This window comes from Chrysochloris asiatica, unplaced genomic scaffold (genome assembly GCF_000296735.1).
Source record: "Chrysochloris asiatica unplaced genomic scaffold, ChrAsi1.0 scaffold00168, whole genome shotgun sequence".
Lineage (NCBI taxonomy): Eukaryota > Metazoa > Chordata > Mammalia > Afrosoricida > Chrysochloridae > Chrysochloris > Chrysochloris asiatica.
Window position 1 is genome coordinate 3,447,549 of NW_006408686.1, and position 24,481 is coordinate 3,472,029.

Consider the following 24,481-nt stretch of genomic DNA (forward strand, 5'->3'; position numbering starts at 1 on the left):
GGGCTGTCTTGGACACGGTGGCCCGGAGAAGAACGAGGACCGCGGCTCAGCCGCGCCTTTGTCTGCGCCGTCGTGCGCCGGGAGTCCAGCGCCTTTGTGTGACCCTCGCAGGTGTGCGCGCGGGGGCGGGGAGGGGAACGGAGCGGAGGGAGGGGTACCTCCTCCGCAGCCGGCCCCGCCCTCCGGCCCATTGGCTGGGCGCTCCCGCCCTCTGGCGGTCGCAGAGGGAATCGTTGGCCCGGGAGCGCCGCAGCGCGTAGGGCTGACCCGCGGGCAGGGAATTTGGTGCTCGGCTTCACCGGAGCCCCGTTGGGCTCCGCATCCACCCGTCTGGCTTGTCGCCGTCCCCAGCCAAAGTCCCGACCCACCCTCACTGTCAGTACCCACGGACACCTCTTCGCCGCAGTGTAGTTCCCAGACGTCTCACCTGCGGGCAGGTGTGCGGCTGGGTCCTACCTCCCGCGAGGGTCACCCGCCACGAACGCCTGTTTCCGCAGTGCTCCTTGGCCTAGACACTGTTTGTCTGTGGGCCCTTGAGAAAGTCACCTGACTTCTCTGGTCCTTAGTCTTTTCGTCTATGAAATGGGGGGAAATAGCAGTACCCACCTCGCGGCGCTGTCGTGAGGAACCAGAGAAGGGACGCCTGTGACCATCACATTCTCTGCCCAGGGCTGTCCGTGAACGTTTTATCGCCGTTACTGCGTGGACCTCCATTCTCTCCCTGACCCACCTGCCTGCCCTCTCCAGACGTGTTCGCACCCACGAGGGCGGCAGAAGGATGGGTGTTGTGGGTGGGGGCAACCCTTCCAGTCGGCTTCCCCTTTGCTCCACGATTCCCTCCACAGGAATGGGGTCGGCTGTTAGGGTAGGCGCAGGGCCTGGGTATTTTCCCTTCCGAAGGGGGCGGATCGGCCCTGTGGTTTCCTCCCCGAGTGACTTCCGGCAGAGAGGGCTCGGCCCCTCTAGGGCGGGGAGATGACACAGTTGTTCCCCCAGCCCCGGTGGGGCACGCAGCATGGTTCACTCCAGCATGGGGGCTCCAGGTAAGGAGCCTGCGTCCTCACCTCTGCTGGAAAGGACGGGCAGAATAGATGGGTTCGTTCCTCACGCCACCTCTGGCTCTCCCTGTCCTTCCTCTTCGCTGTCTCCTTTACCCTTTCACTCTGCACTTTAGAATTACTCTCCTCTTCCTATGCCCCCAGCTCCTCCTCACTCAATCCCTTCACATCAGGTACCCTCTTCTCCAGCTTTCAACCCCCTTCCCATCGCTGCTCTCCTGAGGAATGGGGAGGGGATGGAGCCAGGTGTGTGTGTGTGGGTGTCTGGTCTTTACATGGAGGATCCATGAGTTGGGGGACATGAGTGAGAACTGCAAAGGGGCTGGCCTTCTCTTTGGAGTGTGTGTCTGTGGCTGTCATGAGTCTGTGTGTGAGTGAGTGTGGGGGCTGCTTTGTGCAGCATTTTAAGGATAGCATTGGGCATTGATCTCTTGATTCACTGCCTTTCTTGGTCTCCTCATCTATACCTCCACCAAGCACCAATCCCCTCATCCTCCAGCCCCTTACCCTGCCTTCTCTTGTCTCCAGAACACTTATCATGGTGAGAAGTTTGACTATACCTTTGTGTGCTTATGAAATGCCTTCCCCATGAAATTTCAGTTGGACTTCATGAACAATGAGTGCAAGGAGAAATTCTTACTTGTCACCTCAGTTAGTATGAGGGCTTTGCATAATGATAATGATCGCTCTCTGGGTAGTGTTGGTGGGAGGTTTAAATGAGATCATTGGTGTAAAATGCTTAGCACAGCGGTTGAAGCACAGTCGTTATTTCGGTCGTTGTTTCATTTGTGGCTGTGTGGACATGACTGTGGGACGTGTCTCATTGTTGGGTGTCCCCGGGTGGGAGTCCTGGCATGGTGTGTGTTTGTCATCTTGTGCGCATCAATGGGAAGGCAGTTGCTCTAGTCTTGTCCTCCTGGAGACAGACTTGTCACCAAACAGTGACAGTTCACAGGGGTCAGGACTGGAATGGTGGAAGTCCAGGAGGTTGCAGGAGCCCAACTATATGTCTGTTTTTGCATGTGAGGGCTTCCTGGAGGAGGGGATGTCTAAAAGCTGAAATCTGAAGGGTGAGTGGGTGTGGTGTGATCAAGGCAAAGGAGGAGGTCAACATGGCGTATGCTGGTTTATTGATACGATTTTGTGTGTGTGTCTGTGCAGTGCAGCCATGGATACTCGCATATCCACACACGCATGGTGACAAGCTCCAGCGCTGACTCAGTTCTGATCTGGGACTGAATGGGGACCTCATAGGTGCTGGGCATTAGGTTAGAGCTTTGTTTACCCAACAGCACTGGCCTGGGAGGTCTGGCCTGGGTTCTCACTGGCTGGTGTGAATAGAGTGGTTATATGGTCTAGGAATGGGTTCAGGAATCTGCTCTGGCCCTTTTCCAGGATGAAATGATGCTTGTCTGTCAGGGTGTATGTGACTCGGAGTGCGTCTGTATCTGTGTGTGTCTGACTGGCCGGGTGTGACGATGGGTGTGTAAGTAAATGTGTGCCTCGCTATGTATGTGACTGAGCATGAGGGAGGCTGACTGTGTCCATCTGCTATGTCATCATATCACGTTACTTGTCTCTCTTGCAGACCCGTGCACACTCGTGTCTGTGACCTGTGCATACCTATTTCTCGTGTGTGTTTGCCTGATGTCCCTCCGCATCCTGGGCCCTGCCTGACTGTTGCCTGGTGTTGGCGCAGCTGTGGAGCCATCTCTCTTGTGTTTTTGTTGCCTGAATCTCCATCCCTCCCTCAGAGAGCTCACTCCCTCAGCACCACCCTGGGCCAGCTGCAGGGTTGGCAGGTGTAGGAAGAGGTTAAGGGGTGCTTGTTTCTCCTGGGGAGGCTGGGGGTTGGGCCAGCTGGCCCACTGAGGTTCCCGGCAGCCTAGACCCTGCCAACAGGGACTCCCTGGTCGTGGGCTTAATTGAGATGGGCTGCGGGGGCAGGGGACCCAGGGGACAGGGCAAGTGAGGCCAGGCGGGGTGAGGGGCAGCCCTTGGGTCCTCTATATTTAGTCCCATTTTCGGTAAGTGCTAACGAGAAGCTGGCCAAGAGTCTGCTAAAACTGGCTGGGGGAAATGCAGAGGAGAAGTGAAAGTCTCCGGAGGGAGGGGCGGGGAGGGCAGGGAGGGCCTCTGACTTGAGTCCCAGACCAGGGGCAGGCGGGCCAGTGGGTGGGAGCTCAGGGCTGGGCAATCCCAGTGGGCCTGACCCTAGGGTGGTGAGGTTCAAGTGCTCCTGCTGAGTTGCCTCGGCTTTTCCCTGTCAGTTCCTCTTCAGTGGCACCTACTGTCTGTGGTGGGGGCGGGAATTGACCCCCCAACCATAACTGACAACTAACTTTCTGTGCATGTGGTGTGTCCTCTGAAGGTAGCAGAGGGCTAGGGCACATCAGAATGCCCCAGGGAGCTTTCAATAATCTGGTGCCCTCCCCCCTGGGGGCCCAGTGAAGCCAACTCATTCAGTCCCACTGCTGACGAGTCCATTCTGACTCTTAGTGACCCCATAGGACCAAACAGAACTACCCTTTGGGGTTTCTGAGGCTACAGTCTTTACGGAAGTAGACTGCTTACTTCATCTTCCGCCTGTAGGGTGACTGGTGGGTTTGAACAGCTCGACTTTTTAGTTAGTAGCCCCCTGTGCCATCAGGGCTCCTTGTGGGGGGGACTGGGCATCAACATTTCCCGGGAGGCTGAAACTGAGACCGATGCTGTCAGCGGAGTGGGCTGTAGCAGGTTTCTTGAATGACTCTCCAATTCCATGGCTGCCTGTTAAGGCCTCACATGGCTTTTCATCCCTGGTGAAGGTTTGGTGGGCATGATGTCATGAGACCCTTTTGATAGGGGAGGAGGTGAGGGCAAATAGCTGAGCAGGGCAGAGAGCATAGTGGCCTTGAATGGTGGGAAGAATTGAGGGAGAATTCGGGAACCACTATTGCTTCTTGAACAACTATGTCCCTGACCAAACACTGCCCAACCTACCACTGCTGCCGTGGAGGCAATTCCAACTCATGGTGATGCCATAAGAGAGCAGAACCATTCCCTAGGGTTTCGAAGGCTGTCCATTTTTAAGGGATCAGGTGGCTTCATTTTCCTTGCATGGAGCAACTGGTGGGTTTGAATCACTGACCTTATAGTTAATAGTCTACTGTTTAACCCATTGTTCCACCAGAGCTCTTTCCTATTTCCCCAGAAGGACCTTAAGTTAAAGGTTTCAGTTTGGAAGGGGTGGTGGGGGCTGAAGGTTGAAGTGTTACGATGCAGGTCCTTCATGCCTTCTTCCTTTCTAAAGACAGTCTGAGGTCTGCGCAATAATGACTCACTTGTGTGGGTTCGAAATCTCCTCTGTGAAGCCCCCATCTGGGGTGACTTCCCAGGGTGGTCAAGGAGTGATAGAGGATGGTGCGGGGGCAGGGGGAGCCCAGAGGAGAGAAATACTGACCACCTGGGGGAGTCAGGGAGGGCTTCACAGAGGAGGTAGTGTGTGAGTCCAGCTTCAGAGAAGGGCAGAGGAGCAGAGGGTCTTCCCAAGCAAGAAAAACAAAGGCAAAGACCTGAAGGAGGGAGACCAGGGACTGGAGGTCACCCTTGTCCTTTTGACGTACACATCCTGTGCTGGGGAGGGTGGGGATGAACCAGACATGCCCTTGGGATGTCTTAGAGAACAGAGCCTGTGCTGGGCCCTGAAAGACGAGTAGGAGACCTCCGAGTAGACAGAGTGAGGAAACCATTCCAAACAGAGGGACCAGGCTATGCCAAAGCCTTGGAAAACGTTTGTTAAATTGCAGAGAGAGGTGGACAGAGCCAGGGGCAAGTAAAAGACAGAGAGAGCTGCCAGGGGTGGGTGTTCGGCCATTTACCTCCTGTTCTTCTGATCAGGGTGACACCACAGACCCAGCAATGAGGCAGAGCAGGCCTGCCTTCTTGGTCTGGTGTGGACTTGGACACAGAGGACCATAGCCCCAGGATAGTGTGAGGGCAGGGACCCTGGGTGGCCAAGGATGCCCAAGGAACTAAGATCGGGGGCTGCCATAGTCTTCGGGCAGGAGAGGCATTCTCCAGCTAGAACCTTCGTCATGCACAGAGGAAACATCCTGGTGCATGCCAGGAAGGGGCAAGAGATGGGCAGTGGAGATCTGGGGAGGAGCTTGGACTTTTCTTGGAAAGATCAGGAGCTACAGAGGGCTGAGAGCACAGAGAGTAGGAAGGATCGCCCTTGAGCATCATGGGTAATACCTTGGAGGAGCACCAGGGAGAACTGAACTGGGTGGTGAGGAGGGGTGTATGATTTAGGAAAATCAAATAACCTGTTACCATCCAGTCAATTCTAACTCACAGCGACCCTATGGGACGAAGTTGAACTGCCCCATAGGGTTTCCAAAACTGTAAATCTTTATGGAGTGACTAGTGGGTTCAAACCCTCCACCTCCCAGTTAGCGGCTGACACTCAACCACAGTACCACCAGGGCACCTCTTGTGTTAATTTAGCTGGAATCAGACTGCCCTTTGCTACTGGGCAGAATTTCTACCTCCAAGGCCCCAGAATCAGGTGTGAGAACCTCATGCCAGGCTCCCATCTCTCTCATGGCTGCTAACTTCCCAGTGTCCCATCTATAAGGCTCTGGAATGAAGTCTGTGTTCCCAGAGCACCTGCGCCCCACCCCACACCCATCACCAGCCATGAATTTAATAGGACCGTACACTAATTTTCATTACTTAAACACTTCCATTTATTCATTTTCTTTTCTGTGTAAGTGTCCTCTAGATAAGCAAATAGTTCAAATTTTAAGCCTACATCCTGGTAATTTTTTTTGCAAACAAGGGGCTTCAAAAAGTCCATGGACAAATTCTATGGTCTTTTCATCCCATTTTCCCAAGAACTTTTGGAGCCCCCTCGTTGTTGTTGTTGTTGTTGTTAAGTGCTGTCGAGTCGGTTCCGACCCATAGCGACCCTGAATAGGGTTTCCGAGGCTGTAAATCTTTACGGGAGCAGATCGCCTCATCTTTCTCCCGCGGAGCAGCTGGTAGTTTCGAACTGCTGACCTTCCGGTTCGCAGCCCGATTCGTAACCACTACGCTACCAGAGCTCCTTGTCGTAGGCCCTTGTAAACACCAAGCAGATAAAGATAGAGAACATCCCTAGCCCCACACCACCACAGGCTTCCTCTTACTCTTTCCCATTGCACCCCCAAAGGCACTCACTCATCTGACCATTATCCTCTGGGGTTCAACTCTCAAGTCAGTCATTGGAGTCATACTGCATGTTCACCTCCTCTCTGTAGCATCTCTAGGATATTAAGTCTTTTGTGTGAAGTGGGAGTTTGTCCTTCCTCAGGATGGGAAATTTCATTGCATGGATGGACCACATGTGTACTCATTCACCTCTTGGTGGACACTGGGTGGCTTCCAGTTCTGAGCCGTTATGAAAACCCACCATGAATATTTGTGTCCATACCTTTGGTGGGCAATGCTGGTTTCTTTTGGGAGCGCTGGGTCATGAATGAGAGCAGACGAATGCTTATATCAATATACTCTCACCCAAATTGTAAGACCTGGCTTTTTTAGTGAGGAATTTAAAACCTGGATGGGGCTTCATGTCAAGTATTCTCATTGTAAAATTCCTGTTGTTGGTAAGTGCCGTCTAGTTGGTTCCAACTCATAGCAACTCTACGTACAATAGAAGGAAACACTGCCCGGTCCGGAGCCATGCTCACAACGGTGGCTATGTGCCGTGGAGTCGGTTCCAACTCATAGCGACCCTGTACAGGGCTTCTGAGACTGTAAATCTTTCCGGGAGCAGAACACTGCTCGATATTAGCTGAGGTGTCATTCCAACTCACTAAGTTCTCGTTTTCTCTGAACCTTTGCTTTACCAAGAATGTTGCCTTTTCCCCCAGGGACTGGTCCCTCTTAGACTTTTTCTTCTGCTGCTGTTGAGGACTTGTCATTCCTTACCGGTCATTTAAAAATATTTTGATTTCATAGCATACTGGAATTGCACAGCTCCTTTGATAGGGCTGGGTCATCATTTAGGCAGAACTTTTAGAGTGAGTTCTGGGGGGCAGTTAAGGTCAGAGTCAGGGTCATGAGTAAAGTTTGAGGCAGAGTTGGGAGTCAAGGTTAGATGAAGGACTTGAACCATCTGGATGTGAGTTGGGACTCCATGGTAAGGCAATTGACTGAAGATCCTGGGTGGTGGAAATGATTAAGCATTTGACTACTAACCAAAAGATTGGTGGTTCAAACCTACTCAGAAGTGCTTCAGAAGAAAGGTCTGGCAGCCTGCTTCTGAAAGGTCACAGCCTTAAACCCCTATGGATCACAGTTCTACTCTCCAACACGTAAGGGTGCCATGAGCTGGGAATCAACTTGACAGAAACTGGTTTGGTTTCGTTTTTTAAGGAGATTGCGAATGGGTTGGGTTGAAGTCTGGATTTCTGTTGGGGTGCAGGGGTAGGAGGGGTTGGGCTCAAGTTGGTGTCAAGATGAGTTTGGGTTGGGTGATGTTGAAGATGAGATAGGAAGTTAGGATTGGAGCCCACTATGGTCCTGATTAGAAAGAAACAGGAGTCCTGACGTCACAAAGACTTGGGGTCCAATCAGGGCACCTCTGCTGAGTTGCTATGCTCTTGTGGAGGAGACACCCCCTCTTGGAGCCTCAGTTCCCTTCTATGTAAATGGGAGTAATAGTAGATCTGAATCGTATTTCATGTTTCATGCTATGCTCGCCACTGGTAGGCACACCCCTTTTATGGGAGCTCTTAGAGAACAAGATCTATTTTGATTGGTTTGAGTCCTTTGGTGCTCAGCTTTCTGCTTGGCATCTCCCTTTGGTGGTCCTCATTTATGTTCTGGGTCCAGGAGATGTAGAATGGGATTGTATTTATAGGGGTGAGATATTTAGGTTAGATTGTATTTATTGGGGTGCAGTGGGATTCAAGGCTGAAGCTCCAGGTCAAGTGTGGGATTTAGAAAGTCAAGGTCAAGGGCAGAGTGGATGGAGTTGGGATGAGAGAGGAGTCAGGGTGGGGCTGCTAAACACCAGAAGGCTAGGTGGGAGTGAGGTGTGGACGGGAAAGAGGTGGGCAGGAGCTATGGGGTCCGAGGGCGGCTGAATCACACTCAAGGGATCTGATGGCTGCTTCATTGGGGAGCTACAGAACCATCACACCCAGGCCCCCCACAGAGTGGAAAACATGTCTCACCCGAAACCTGGTGGGGCAGGACAGCCAAGGTTCCCTGGCTGTGGAGGAGGGTTAAGGTCATACTTGCTTCTTCAGAACCTCACCAGCCACCTCCCTTCTTGTGACCACCTTCTACCTTCCACCCCACCCCAACCCACCCCAGGGCCTCACCGTGGGTGACTCTGGCATGATAGGGTGACAGGGATAAGATCACCTGAGGCCTGAAAGCCCCTCTCAGGTCCTACTGGACAAGGAGATGTGTCTCAGTAGGAGGCTCTTTCGATGTAGCAGTGGGTCGGGGAGGACTTGGGGAAAGTTAGAGGAGGTTTCCTGAGGACCGCCTGGCTTTCCTTTTCTTACTCCCTTTCCACCTCTCCTCTGTCCCCAGAAATAAGAATGTCTAAGCCTCTGGAGGCCGAGAAGCAAGGTTTGGACTCCCCATCAGAGCATGCAGGTAGGGCGAAGAAGGGAGCAGGGCGGGTCATTGTGGATCAGGGCGAGAAGGGTGGCAGGGAGGGGACAGGTGTGGTCCAGGAGCCTGGAGGGACCGGTGCTAACTTTGTCCTTTCTGGCTCATTGCAGACACTGAAAGAAATGGACCAGACACTAACCATCAGGTCAGGAGGGGTGAATGAGCAGGGAGGGGTGGGAGAAGGGGGCTGCTGGGGGCTCTGGCAGAACTTGGCCAGGAGAGGCAAGGTGGGTTCCAGAGCTGCTTCCTCTCACTGTTCCCATCTCTCCCACCTCACCTTTCTCTTCTAGAACCCCCAGAATAAGACCTCCTTATTCTCCGTGTCCCCAACCGGCCCCAGCACCAAGGTAAGCACTTGTAGGAACATCCAGAGAAGGTGTGTGTTGGGATCCTTGGCATGGGCGAAGTCTGGGAGCAGGTCTTCAGGAGGCCCAAGCCCAGGGCCTGAGAGGGCTTGGCAAGCTCGGGTACCTTGGTAGCAAAGTTCCTCCCACCTATTTCACCCTCAAGCTCCCGCCCCAGGCCTGTGACTCACCCAGGCTCCTTCCCCTTCCCTGGGGGGTGGGGGTGACCAGGGAAATCCCCCCCAGGGCCCCAGGGCAATGAACAACAGGAAGCCGAGGGCCCTGCCCCCATCCCGACTTCCCTGACAGAACCAGGGCCTGTGCCTCTATCCCCAACACACATTCAGGGGCCAGTCATAGGTGGGGGAGGGGCAGGACCCCCCAAGATTCAGTGAGGGGCCTGTAGGATGGGGGTGCAGGAGAAAGGATGGGGGGATGGGAGTCAGGAGCGGCCAAACAGTGTGACCTCCAATTAGGAAGGGCCAGGCTTCTGGACACTGCTGGGCTCCTTCGCTGCTGCTTGAGCCAGGGTTTTTGGCAGGCCACCCTGCAGCCCAGCTGGTGCAGATGATAGACAAGTCCAGAGGGGTGGAGGTAGCACCAGGTATGGGACAGAGGAGGCCTGAGGGTTCAAACGTAGCAGAGGCATAGGTGGGAGGCTGGGCACCTGCTCCATGCCTTGCCTCAAACTTGCTCTGTGATTATGGGACAATCACTTCCCCTCTCTGGACTCCTCAGTTTCTTCTTCTCTAATATGGGGAGACTAGATGGCCTCTGAGGTCCCTTTCATCTCTGGGGTGCTTGGATGCTGCTGTGGGAAGATGGGGTGTTTCTGTACTGAGCACAGGAAAAGGAGCCCTGGGCAGGACTCCAAATTTCAGAGTCCACCATCCTGAGGCCTGGTTTCCACCTTGGTTTCCTAGAGGGTGTGTCCATACTCCTGCACCCCTATACACCACAGCTTCCTCCTCAGTTGAATCTGATCTTTGCTTTGTCTCCTGTTTCCGTCTTCCCTTGAGAAATTAGAGACTGAAGGTTTCTCCTGCTCTTTCCCAGATTGGAACTGGTTCCCAAGGACAGTCTGAGGCAGAGAGGGAGGAATCCCTCATCTGGTCCCCTGGTCTCTTTACCCCTCATCCTTCTCTATCACTTCTGGTCCAGACTTCCCAGAATGATTCAGGTGATACAGGTGCTCCTCTATCACCTCAGACAGATCCACTCCCACCTTGTACATGTATTTATATCCCATTTTTTTCTGATTGGTTGAATTAAAACAGCAACAACATTTTAATATGGACCAGATTCCATTTGGAACCAGATTCAAAAGTAGAGTTCACTGAAAGTAAACACCTTGGTCCTATAGAGGTTCAGTAATTCTCAGCTCATGAATTGGTTCACTTTAAAACATTTTTTTGTTTTTTAAATTCTATTTTGTTGTCGTTGAGAATATATGTTGAGGGCTTCAAAAAGTTCATGGAAAAATCAAATGAAAAGATAATGGAATTTTCCACACACTTTTTGAAGCCCCCTTCTACACAGCAAAAATATACACCAGTTACACCCATTCAAGTTTCTACATGTACTGTTTAGTGACAACGATTACATTCTTTGTATTGTGCAACTTATTCTCACCCGCCTTTTCTGAATTGTTTCTCCCTCATTACCATGAACGCACTGCCCCCGAAGGTTCCTATCTCATCTTTCCAATTGCTGTTGTCAATTTGATCCTATATAGATAAATCTTAATGCATTGGCTCACTTTTTCAACAGTTTGACTGTTTTCTCAGTGGAAATTTTATGAATGGAAAACCAGCATCACTTGCTGTAGAAATAAATTCCATGGTTATTAAAATGTACCAAGAGACTCCTGCCCGCCGAAGGGTCTAAGCCTGCAGTCTGTTTCCCATTGTTAAAAAGGGAGATTGGCCAGGGTTAGACAGGTGTTAAATACACCCTAGCACCAAGCAGAGACTTTCTTCCTTACCTAATCAGATAAGATGAAAGAGCACTGACAAAGAAACTGTGGTGTTCGAGACTCAGGTTTAAAAACTTTTATGAAGATATGACACACGTTGAAATACACACACACACACACACACACACATTCTCAACGTATAGCTCTGTGGAATGTCACCAATGGAATACACCTGTCACTACAGCTAAACCTGACTGGAAGTCCCTCCTATCCTGTCAGGGTTAGCCTCTGTCCTGACTTCTTGGGACTTCAAATTACTTTACCATCCATCCCTGTATCCCTTTCAACGTCCTCACATCTGTATCCCACAATTTGAGACATGCCATTCTCTGTCATTTGGTCTTTCCCAAGCCTCCGTCTGTCTAACCCCTGACAACTCGCTATGTCTCCTTGGGCAAGTTAAATTTCCTTCTGTGGACCTCGGTTTCCTTTTTTTGTTTTTGTGAAATGGTGCTGAGATATTGCAATGAAAGATGGTCCCTAATATCTCTGGGCCCAAGAGTCTGAGATTCATAAGCCACGCCCTTCCCATCCTGGCACCCCTTTAGCCCTCTCTAACCCCACCCCAACACCCACTTGGCCAACAGTCTTGTCTGCCTTCTCACCCAGGAGAGGTAGAAGGCCTTGATGACTTGATGCAGATGGGGCTTCAAAACGTTTGTGGAAACATTCCATCATCTTTTCATTCTGTTTGTCCCACACTTTTTTGAAGCCCTCTCATATAATATGGGATGCTCCCACATTCGTATTCACACATGGAAGCTAATGTCTGTGGCATGGAGGCTGCAAGCTGGGGCAACATCTGGCCTGCAGAGGTGCCTGAGTTGTCCTGCTCAGTGTTTTGCTTTTGCTTTTGAAGTGAGTGGCTGGGGCACTGAGTAGGAGCTGAGTAATTTTCCCTGTCAGCATCAGCATCCCCCCACCAACCTGCATCAGCCCCAGTTGTCTGTTGTGCTTTCTGTCTTTCTGTCTGGGTGTTTCAGTTCCTGGTCCATATTTTAAAACACTGCTTTTCAGACTTTTCATACTTGAAGGCCCTTTCTTCCAACACAGTCCTGGCGTGCTGTCGTGGAATAAAATACTGGACCAAAAGGTCATTTTGAACCTTGGAAGTCCTATGCAGGGTTGCTATGAGTCAGACCTGAACAATAACATGTCTGACTAGAGCAGATGAGGGGTGTGGGACAGGGTCCCCAGTGGAACCCCTTCCATATTGGGCTTGTTGTTAAGTGTTGTCGAGTCAGTTTCTACTCATAGCGACCCTATATAGGGTTTCCAAGGAATGGCTGGCGGGTCTGAACTGCTGACCTTACAGTTAGCAGTCCAGTGCTTATCCAACAGCACCACACCAGGACTCCTTCCGTATTACAGATGGGGAAATTGGCCCCGAGGAGGGAAAATGTGCTCTCTAGGGGAGACCTGTCCTTGGAGGCACAGGTGGTGTGTTTGTCTGATGAGGCAACTGAGCCCCACTCCCACCCCCCTCCCTTGTCAGTCAGGGTAGCAGCCTGGCCTCTGTGTGGTCTGCCCCTTTGCTGTGCCTGGCTGTACTGCCCTCACCCTACACATGCCCTCTCTTTGGTTTACAGGTGAGCATTCTCTCTGGCCTCCACTTAACATTCTGGGGTCCCGGACCCTGCCTCTCTCCCCCCCAGATCAAGGCTGAAGACCCCAGTGGTGACTCAACCCCAGCAGCACCCCCGCCCCCCCAGCCGGCTCAGCCTCATCTGCCCCAGGCCCAACTCATGCTGACGGGCAGCCAGCTAGCTGGGGTGAGTACAAGGGGAAAGGTGTGGTGGGGCACAAAACAAACCGGCCACCTCCCATCTCGCTCATGCCTCTTGCCACCTCTGCCATCCTGGAAGACTTACTTACGCCCTGACCTGCTTGGCTTGAGCACTAACCCTTCTCTGCTTTCTCTGCTCCCCTCCCCACCCTCGGCCCCCTCTTCCTGCCCCGCTTGCCCCCGCTGCCCACAGCTCACGGCGCTGATGCCCACTCAGCAGCAGCTCCTCCTGCAACAAGCCCAGGCCCAGCTGCTGGCCGCCGCCGTGCAGCAATCCAATGCCGCTGCTGCCGCTAATGCTGCCGCGGCCGCCGCCGCCGCCTCCTCCTCCACCTCCTGCTCCTCCGCCTCCTCGACTTCGCAGCCCCCGGCCTCCTCCGGGGGAGGCGACCTGCCACCACCACAGCCTGGCAGCCAACCCCCTGGGACCCCACAGCTTACTCTCTCTCAACCTATCCAGCTCACAGCACAGGTAAGGGCAGCAACATCGCCTGACCATGCTCCTGCCTCTGGGCACCAAGAAACCGCCAGAGTGTGGAAGGGCCGGCTGGGATATCTTGGATTGTTGTGCCCATTGTACAGAGGGGTAGAATGAAGCTGAAAAGAGGAAGCAGGTACATGCTAACCCTCTACTCTATGGAGTTTCAGACTTAACACCTCTGTATCTCATGAGGGGTCATGGCAGCCCTGGAGACCACGAGCTTTAGACTCCATCGTCTATGAATGGTTCCTATATGGTTTAGGTACAAACGAAAGGTCCTGCATCGTGATCCCAGCTCATCTGGAAAAACCCCTTTTAAGAAAATGATCTTGCGATCTAGTGGGTTAGGAAGCGCCATGTCCTCTCTCCAGGTTCTGATGCACGTTTAATTGTGAATTAAATGTGGTCAACAGGACAGTTGGCGGAAGCAGAGTAGGAGTTGAATGGGTTTGTTCTTTAAGCAGGCATGCGTTCTGTGGGTCACGTTACTGGCTTGGACTGTCATTGATTGGGTCTCTGTAAAGCCTTGAGTTTGGGGCCCATGGCCAGACCAAACCAAACCAGTGAAAAACCAGACCAAACCAGTGAAAAACCAAACCAAACCCATTGCCCTCGCGTCAGTCCTGACTCGTAGTGACTCTACAGGACAGAGTAGAACTGATCATTAGGGAAGCAAACAGACTCATCTTTTCCCCTTGAAACAGCTGGTGGGTTTGAACTGCCAACCTTGCAGTTATCAGCCCAGTGCCCAATCCACAGCACCACCAGAGCCTGAGAAACTATTGTAGTTCCTCAGCCCTGAATTTCCCACAGACCTTCTCCCTTGTCCACCCCGATGGAAGCCCCGGTGGGCGATGCTGTCCAGCCCCCTGAGAGACTCTTTGCCAGGGTGCCCCCTCAAGAGGACAGCTATTCCATTAGTGACCTGTGCTTCCCGTTTGGGTCTTTCCTCAACATGGAGTTGATAGTTGTCTCCTTAGAACTTCCTGCCACTGTCTCCACTGCCCCACGATAATAAAGAAAAAACACACTGCTGTCGAGTCAATTCTGACTCATAGCAACAGTATAGACAGAGTAGAACTGCTCTATAGGGTTTCTGAGACTAAATATCTTTACGAGAACAGACAGCCTCATCTTTCTCCTGAGGAGTGGCTGGTGGGTTTGAACCATCAACCTTTCGGTTAGTAGGCCAATGCTTAACCTGTTGCTGCACAAACTTGATTCCTTCCATCTGCTGCTCCACCCACCCTGATTCTCCAGATCTTTGGAATTTTCTTACTGTGAAGCCCTTTCTCCTTGCTCCTCCCCTCCCCAGCTCCATCCTCAGCACAAACAGAGGGAGCTGTTCTACCAGGCTGAGTCACTGCATGCCAACACCATGCTGAGCTCAGGCTGCAGAGGGGACCTCCTTCCTGTGCCCACAGTCACAGCCTTCCCCGACCCCTGGCTGTCTGTCTTGACATTCCATTCTTGTGCGTCTTCACTCAGTTCTTCCCACAAACACTTTGTGAGTCTCCAGGTGCCTGACCCTTCCTGCCTCTGAGGAATTTGCTACCTAGTCTTGTAGTGAAACAGACATCAGTGCATTTCCTTGAAAAATACTAAGAAACCTATGAAAAACAGCAAGAAGCACCCATAAAGTCCCACAAAATTCGCTTCAAAATTATACTAAGGGGCTTCAAGAAGTTCATGGAAAGAGAAGGCAAGATTCAGGTTGGATAGGTGTGGGAAGGAGAGTAGGTGTCTACTCACAGGTGTATATAGGCTGGACAGAGGGCATCTGTGCATGCTGCAAATATATCCATGAATGTGGAGAAATATACAGGGAGCAAAGCTGTGAAAACTTTTTAGACAGAACCAGTAACTTTGAAGGAACAAGCCTCCGGGACCTGGGGGCTCAGGACCATAGTGTCAGGGGGCACCAAGGTCAATTGGCATAACATAGTCCACAAAGTTGGAGAAGAATATAGAAAGTGCCGTGGGCCGCCAAAAAAACCAAACAGATCTATGTTGGAAGAAGTGCAGCCAGAGTACGCCTTGGAGGCCAGGATGGCCAAACTTCATCTCTGATACTTCGGACATATTGTCAGGAGGGACAGAGAAAAAGAGGAAGACCCCCAGCAAGATGGATTGGCAAAGTGGCAGCATTAATGGGCTCGAGTGTGGCAACAACTGGGAGGTTAACTGAGGACCGGGCAGTGTTTCGTTTTGTTGTGCATAGGGTTGCTATGAGTCGGTGCCAACTCAATGGCACCTAACAACAACAAGAGTCCACAAAGACAATGTTCTACATCCTACTTGGGTGAATAGTGTCTAGAATCTTGAAAGCGCATGAGTGGCCATCTAACGTACAACTAGCTATTGGTCCCTCTTTGTCTGGAGGAAAGAATATCAAAGAACATATATGGAAACAATGAATCCAATGGACTAATGGACCATGCGAACATCGCTCTCCATGGTCCTGAGACCAGAAGAACTAGATGGTGCCCGGCTACCATTACCAACGGCTCTGAAAGGGATCAATTAGAAGGTCCTGGATAGAGTGAGAAAAAATGTGGAACAAAACTCAAAATTATTAAAAAGACCAGGCTTACTAGTTAGATAAAGACAAATGGAACCCCTGAGACTATGGCTCTTGGTCACCCTTCAGGTCTGGAAATAACTCTCCACTGTGACTCAGTTTTCAGCCAAACAATACACACGTTTATAAAGAGGAACACTAACACTAGTTAACAATAACACACCTTAGAATAGGCAACCAGTGGAGATCAAATGGGCAGCATTTACCCGAGGACAAAGTTCAGGAGGGTTAGGAAAGGAGGAGGAATGGAAACAGGAAACACACGGAGGAAGTGGGAAGTTATACTGAAGGATTGGAGTCAATAGATGAAACAAAATGTGTGCAAATTGTTAGATGCAAAACTGATGATCTGCTCTGTCAACCTTCACCCAACTCATAATAAAAAGCTTTGAAACATTCATGGAAAAATGGAATGGAAAAATCATGGAATTTTTCCTCAAACTTTTTGAAAGCTCCTTATATAAAGTCTGAAGGGCTGGCTTGTCCCCACTTCGGACCTTCTAATACCACCTCCCCAAGAGAATGCCTGTTAAACAGTTTAGCTGAATCTCTCTCTCCATTTTCTACCTTGTACAGACAAAGGGATGGTTATAATGTAATTGTGTAGTCCAGCACTTGGTCCTCTGCCGAGAGGTTTATTGAGCCAATGAGGAATGTTTCGTTGTATTTTTCAATCCAGGGTAGAGAAGACATCCCCCACCTCCCACCCCCAGGGGAGTGCTTCAGAATGTCTGGGAGATGTGGAGGCATTGATTGAAATTTTACATCAACTGTTAAAGCATCATTTTGTATTTGGAGATTGAAGGAAATCCCTATTGTCGTAATGCAACGACAGAAAATAAAACAACAAATGCATTTAGTCTGGTTAAACAGAACAAAATAAGGCACAGATTGCTGTCAAGTTCATTCCGTCTCATGGTGACGCCTGTATTACAGAGTAGAAGAGCTCTGCAGGGGTTTCTTAACTTACCGTCTTCTCAGAAGCCAATCTCCAGGCATTTTTTCTGCAGTGCTGCTGGGTGGGTTCGAACTATCTGCTTTTAGGTTAGTAGCCAAGAACAAGCCACTTGCACCATGCAGGGACCTTTTTAAGACTGGAGAGTATGAAGGGAACTTTAGTAGGTTTGTGAGAAAATTCCATCTTCTTTTCATTCTGTTTTTCCACGGACTTTTTGAAACCCACTTCGTAAAGATTTTCCAAGGAAACTTCCTGGCTGTGGTGTGTGTGTATATGTGGGAGGTGGGAGTGACTTGTGTCTGGGGGGAGTCAGGGAAGGTTTTCAGAATGAGGCAGTAGCGGAACTGAGAGGAGTGCCCAGGTAGGAGTTTGCCAGGCAAATGAGCTGTTAAAAGGGGTTCTAGACAGTGGGAAGAGGAAATATGACATCCCAGAGGTGAGAGTGTACAGACAGACTCAGGGAGCTGAGGGGGCACGGTGTCCAGGGATATAATGGGAGGTAGTGAGGGTGAGCTGGGTCAGGGGCATCAGTCAGACTAACCCCAACTGGCTTAATAACTTGGAAAGGGACATCGGGTCAGATCACTGACCTGTCCAGCCAGATGCCAAGCCTGGTGCTATAGCACATTGTCTCCCTGTTTAATTTCCAGCGGGCACTGTGGGTGCCAACTTTCTAGACTTGTAGCCACCTTGCCCAGGGCGCTAAAGCACGCTCACAGGCTAGATTTGAGTCAGTGCCCCAGACCTGAGGTGGCCAGAAGGTAGGATCAAGCCCCTCCTGAGCCGTGTGATCTGAGTGTGGGAAGGACTAGCCACCCTAAAGGAAGGAATAGAAGAGAGAAGGTGAACTAGATATCAGGTCAGCCATAACCACACAAACTTAGGGGTGTCATCAATGTACCCACAGACCACAAGGTCCAGGCCGGGCCGAGGTGCCAGTGACTCCCATTGTCCCCCGTCTATTTTGGGATTTCCTTCTTGATGAATGAATGATTGATTCCATGTTCTGAGGTGTTCTGCCCCAACACTTGGGCTGGATATGACAGGACCAGCCTGGGGGCTCGCGGTGCAGAGATAGCCCATGCTAGAGACAGGCTGTCTCTTTCCACCACCTCCCCTGCTTAGAACGTCATCTGGAGGAGTGAGCCACATAATCCTAGTGGCTTATTCAGCTAACCAGCATTTACTGAGCATCTGTGTGTGCCAGCTACCTTGTCATGGTCCCTGTGAATAGAGGCAACTGTGAAGTGGGCAGAGGTGGCTCCCCTAAGAATCTTATACTCTAGGGGAGACAGGTAGTAAAGAAGTAAACAAACCAGCTGAACGAGATGACTTCAGAGCAAGTGTACTGAGGGAAATGAAACAGGGTGATGCTGGCGTCCTGGTGTGGCACTGTGGGTTAATGCACTGGACTGCAAGGTCGGTTTGAATCACAAGGTCAGTGGTTCAAGCTCACTAGCCACTCTTCAGAAACCTTATACAGGGTAACTATGAGTCAGAACTGACTCAACAGCACTCAACAACAGCACAGAAAGGAGGGAAACACGATGGCTCTGTAGGATAAGCACTGGATTTTGAACCACAAGGTCGGCAGTCCGAGCCCACCAGCTGCTTCACGGGAGACAGATGAGGCTTTCTGCTCCTACAAATATTTACAACTTTAGAAACCCCATACAGTGTCGCTGTAAGTCAGAACCGACTCGATGACAGTTAACAGCAACAACATAGAGGAGGGTGGTCAGGAAAGCTGTCTAGTTATAATCACAAATGGATGGTTTTAACACAGAGAATTTTCGTCTTTCACAGTTTAGGAAGCTAGAAGTCTGAATTTAAGGTGCTAGTTCTAGCAGGAAGTTCTGTCTCGCTTTGGCAAGGGAAGGTCTGTATCTCCTTTCAACATATGTGAGCCCTTGTGATCTGCATATGTCTTAGCATCAATCTTCCCTGGGTCTAGTGGGTTCTCAGCACAGGGATCCTGGGTCCAAAGGCTCTTCTTTCCCTAATCTCTGCTCGCTTGTTTAATCTCTTGTATGTCTCAAAAGAGTTGACTCAAAACACAACTTAATCCTGTAGATTGTACCCTGCCTCATTAACATAACTGGCTCTACTCCTGCCTTGTGAATATCATGTTGTTGTCAGGTGCTGTTAAGTCTGTTATGACTCATAGCGACCTTTATGAACAACAGAACCTAACACTCCCTGGTCCTCTGTCGTCCTCACAGTCATTGGGTATGTTCGAGCCCATTGTTGCAACTAATGTGTCAGTCCATCTCCGTGGGGGTCTTCTTCTTTTTTGCTGGCCTTCTATTTACCAAGCATCTTGTCCTTCTCCAGAGATCGGTCCCTCCCAATAAAATATCCAAATATGTGAAACAAAGTCTCGCCATCCTGGCTTCTAAGGAGCATTTGGCACCTCTTCTAAGCTGCACGTCTTCCATGAAAGATTTGTTTGCTCTTCTGGAAGTTCATGGTATATTCAATATTCTTCGCCAACATCATAACTCAAATGCATCAATTCTTCTCCAGTCTTTCTTATTCAATGTCCAACTTTCACACGCATATGAGGCTATTGAAAATAGTATGACCCATAGTTTCAGTCATGCATTGGGCAATTACATCAGATCAGAAAATGGAGGATAGTTACATAATATTGAATCATGGCTGAGCCAAGTAGACACATATGAGTATGAGTTGATTCTGACCCATAGTGACTTTAGAGGACAGAACAGAGCTGCTCCCTAGGGTTTCAGAGACTGTAAATCTCTATGAGCGCACACAGCCTCATCTTTCTTCTGAGGAGTCACTGATGGGTTTGAACCATTTGCCGTTAGCCTTGTGGTTAGCAGTTCAACAGATAACCCACTGCACTATCAGAGCTCTTTATAAAGAGAAGAGGTGGGGCAACATGTAGATCGCCCATTGAATAATTTATCGTGACAGATTGAACATTGGCCTCTCCCCTTGCTGAGATCAACTGATAATCTGTTTACTTCTGAGTTGGCTGCTAATAATTTAGCCCACCATACACCTGCAGACAGGAGGCTTTTAAATATTTAAATGAGGAGGGAGTAGTTTGATGACCTTTCTTTTCTAGCAGAGTAAGACAAATTGAAACTACTGTAGAGCAGTTTCCGGCAGAATTTTGCAGTTTGCTCAGGCTTTTTATGATTAATATTTGGTTTTGTGGATAAGAAAAACCTGAAAATCAAAGTAAGATGTCTGACATTCCCATCCCTATTCAACTCCTCGGAAACCGTATACAGGGTCACTATGGGTCGGAACTGACTCAACGGTACTTAACAACAACAACAGCACCAATATTCACTAGGTTTTGGGCTGTTAATCTCAAAGTCAGCAGTTCAAAACTACCAGTAGTTCTGCGGGAGAAAGATGAGGCTTTCTGGTCCCGTAAAGAGTTACAGCCTCGGAAACCCTATACAGGGTCACTATGAGTTGGAGCTGACTCCACGGCACACAGCCACCACCACCATTCAACATAAGCCCTAGTGGTGCAGTGAGTGAAGCGTTTGTGTTGCTAACTCAAAGATTGGTGGTTCTAATCTACCAGCCACTCCTCGTGGGAAAGATGAAGCAGTTAGCTTCCATAAAGATTGTTGATTTTTGTTTTTAGGTGTCATCAAGTTGGTTCTGACACATAGCAACCCTGCCCATGTACAACAGAAGATGCTCCCCAGGGAGCACCACCCCAGGGAGCACTTCCCCAGGGAGCACCACCCCAGGGAGTAGAGAGACTGCCTTACTTTGAGCACAGTTCATCCCAGTATGATTTACATGGTTCACAGCTATGCCCCACTGTGGACTTGTCTTAGAACTGGATTCAAGAATTGGTCAAAGTTGGCCACATCAGGATGGTAAATGAATGTCAACCTGCTTACCAACACCCACTCTGGGGGTGTCTGGGGATAGGAGCGGCAAGGGAAGGGATATCTGTGTGCTGGAGCAAAACACACACCTGGGCTGCACAGCTGGGCCACCTCAGAGCCATCAGACTCTGGGGCCCAGGCTGACTCAAGTTCCTCCCCAGGGCTTTCTTCTTCCCACAGGGGGGCGACCAAGCCCAGATGGGAAAATGGACCCATGTCGTATCAACATGTACCTCAGACTTTCTGCCCCCAATTAGTGGTCAAAATCCCAGCTGTGGTCAAGTGCAGCCAGTCTGGGCTTTGCCTCATCAATTCACTAGAAATGGGGGTAAGGCGTGATCAGAACACAGCTGTGACCATGACCTGTCCCTTTCTGTCTCATATTAAGTGGGGCGTGTCAGCCCTCTGTGCTACTTTTACTTAATGGATTAAGGATTGTTGTTGTTGTTAAGTGCCGTCCAGTCGATTCAAACCCATAGCGACCCTGTATAGGGCTTCCAATGAGCGACTAGTGAGCTTGAACCGCCAATCTTGTGGCTCAAACTGACTTTGCAATTCAGCGCATTAACCCACAGCACCACACCAGGGCACCATGGATTAAGGATGGAACCATTGAATCCCCAAACCTTCTGACCTGAGGATCCTCCCAGCACCTCTCTCCACTCATTGTAACTTCCCTGTCAGCTTGGGTGACTTTGGACTTTGTCACAGGCCCCCAAGCAGTTGTAGATTGTCATACTTCCTTTAAATTGTGGAGAAATAGCGCCTTCTACTGGCCAATCTCCAACCTGACCAGAGAGCTTCCCTTTCTCTCATTCTTTTATTCCTTTAGTGAGCAAATATGAATTTATAGTGTCCCCTGTGCCTAGGCACCTTTCTGGGTGGGATCATGTGGGGAATAAGACAGGCAAGTCTGTACCCTCATGGAGCTCTAGTTGGAGAGACAGACAAGAAGCAGATAGCTGGTAGGAAGGAAAGCAAATAGTATAATGTCTTAAGAGTGACAGGAAGACCCCCTCATCAGAGCTGTGGCCAGAGAGGCCTCTCTGAGGAGGAGGGTGCATTTGGTAAAGACTCGAATGATGATGAGGGGCCAGCCATGTGCAAATCTAGAAGTGGGATTTACATGTGCAAAGATCCTGAGGTAAGGACGGTTTTCTCAATTTCATAACAGGAAGGAACCTAGTGTGATTGGATCAGAATTAGGGAGTGAAAGAGGCATCTGTAGGAGGTAGGGAAGAAGAGGCCAGCAGGAGTCTGGTTAGGAGTCGGATGATATTACAAATGTGATGAAAACCACTGGAGGGTTTATAACTTGATTTATATTTTAGAATAGGGACCTGGAATCCACAGTCCACCCCTTCAGGCTTTTGTGGATAGAATTCAAAAGGTCCCTGAACTTGGGTAGGAAAAAAACCCCGACATCTCGATGTTTACTAATGTGTCAGATCTCATCTGATTTTAGAAGCTAAGCAGGGTTGGGTCTGATTAGTATGAAGTTCTGGTGTGATATTGTACCATAAGCACTGGACAGCAAGATCAGTTTGAACCACAAGGTCGGCGGTTCAAACTCACCAGCCACTCTTTGGAAACCCTATACAGGGTCATTATGAATCGGAACCAACTTGATGGCACTTAACAAAAACAACAATGGAAAATGAGGAGTCCTGGTGTAGTGCTATAGGATAAACACTGGACTGCTAACCGAAAAGTTGGTCATTTGGACCCCTCAGTCACTCCTTGGAAACTCTATTACAGGGTTGCTAGGAGTCAGAACCGACTCAATGACACTTAACAACAACAATAGAAAATGAAGGAGCCTTGGTGGCACAGTGATTAAACATTCAGCTGCTTACCGAAAGGGTGGAGGTTTGAACCCACCTCACAGCCACTGTGAGGGAGAAGGACCTGGTGGTCTACTTCTATGAAGATTTATTGTTGTTGTTTAGTGCCGTCGAGTCTGTTCTGACTCAGAGCTACCCTGTATAGGGTTTCTGAGACTGTGCATCAGAAGGCAGGAGCAGAACGCCTCATCTTTTGCCCATGGACCAGATGGAAGGCTCAAGTCACTACAGACTTGGAAACACTATGGGGCAGTTGTACTTTGTCAGACAGCATCGCTCTGAGTCAGAGCGACTCTATGGATAGTTTAAATGAAAATGTAGCAGCTCCTTTAATGCATAAATATGATGGGTCATGGTAATACTATTGGTCCTTGGACTTTGTCACCAGTAGAAAACACCAGTATTTTCACAATCTATTTCAGTTATTGCAGGCCTCATTGAAATAGTTTCATTCATCACTGCTTTGGAATTACGTGAGTCACCAGATGTTTGATTTGATCTTTGGATCTAATGTGTTTAATAAAGAAGCCCACAGATGACCACGGAGTCCTGATGTGGGGCTGCAGGGTAATGCACTGAACCGTAGAATCAGTTTGACCTGCAGGGTTGGCAGTTCAAATTCACCAGCCACTCCTTGGAAACCTTATACAGGGTCGCTATGACTCAGAACGGACTCAATGGCACTTAACTACAACATGTTGTTGTTGTTGTTGTTGTTAGGTGCCATCGAATCAATGCCGACTCATAGTGACCTTATTATGCACAGCAAAATGAAACACTGTCCGATCCTGGGGCAACCTCTCTATTGTTGCCACGCTTTAGCCCATTGATGCTGCCACTTTGCCAATCCATCTCGCTGGGAGTCTTCCTTTTTTTCTCTGACCCTCCACCTTACCAAACCTGATATCCTTGTCCAGTGACTGGTCCCTCCTGACAATATGCCTATAGTATGAGAGACGAAGTTTGGTCATCTTGGCCTCCAAGGACCACTCTGACTGCACTTCTTCCAACACAGATCTGTTGGTTCTTTTGGCAGCCCATGGCAATTTCATTATTCTCCTCCAACACCATAACTCAAAAGCATAGATTCTTCTACGGTCTTCCTTATTTACTGTCCAACTTTCACATGCATATGAGGTTATTGAAAATACCATAGTTTGGGTCAGGCACACCTTAGTCTTCAAGCTGACATCTTTGCTTTTCAACATTTAAAAAAGGTCTTGTGCAGCAGATTTTCCATGTGCAATACATTGTTTGATTTCTTGACTGCGGCTTCCGTGAGAGTTGATAGTTGATCCAAGAAGAATGAAGTCCTTGACAACTTCAATCTTTTCTCCATTGATAAGAATGTTGTTTATTGGTCCAGTGGTGAGGATTTTTGTTTTCTTTACGTTGATATGCAATCCATACTGAAGGCTGTGCTCTTTGATCTTCATCAGTAAATATTTTAAGTCCTCTTCTCTTTCAGCAAGCAAGGCTGTATCATCTGCATATCACAGGTTGTTAATGAGTCTTCCTCCAATCCTGAAGTCATGTTTTTCTTCATATAACCCAGCTTCTCAGATTATTTGCTCAGCATACAAGTTGAATAAGTATGGTAAAAGAATACAGCCCTGTCGTACAACTTGCTTAATTTTAAACCATCCAGTGTTCCCATGTTCTGTTTGAACAACTTCCTCTTGGTCCATGTACAGATTTAAGTGTACGTGGACCAAGAAGAAGTTGTTGAGCAGAATGAAGTGTTCCGGAATACTCATACTTCTCAATATTGTCCACAGCTTGTCATGATCCACACAATCAAAAGCCTTTTTGCATAGTCAATAAAGCACAGGTAAACATCTTTCTGATATTCTCTTCTTTCAGCTAAGATCCATCTGACATCAACAATGATATCCCTTGTTCCACGGCCTCTTC

At 49.5% G+C, this 24,481-nt stretch overlaps 1 protein-coding gene across 3 annotated transcripts in view; it reads left to right on the plus strand.

Annotated features, from left to right (window-relative positions):
- Positions 1-964: 964 nt before the first annotated feature.
- The window catches only part of POU2F2 (POU class 2 homeobox 2), a 47,171-nt gene continuing 23,654 nt past the window's right edge, over positions 965-24,481 (plus strand). The window contains exons 1-5 of one of the 3 annotated variants that reach the window (XM_006871379.1): positions 965-1,043; positions 8,631-8,696; positions 8,825-8,859; positions 9,005-9,061; positions 12,689-12,805. In XM_006871379.1, coding sequence (XP_006871441.1) covers positions 1,016-1,043; positions 8,631-8,696; positions 8,825-8,859; positions 9,005-9,061; positions 12,689-12,805 — 303 coding nt within the window. In that variant the 5' untranslated portion in view covers positions 965-1,015. The remainder of the gene's footprint in view (positions 1,044-8,630; positions 8,697-8,824; positions 8,860-9,004; positions 9,062-12,688; positions 12,806-24,481) is intronic. The other 2 variants (XM_006871378.1, XM_006871377.1) reach the window with 2 other exon arrangements.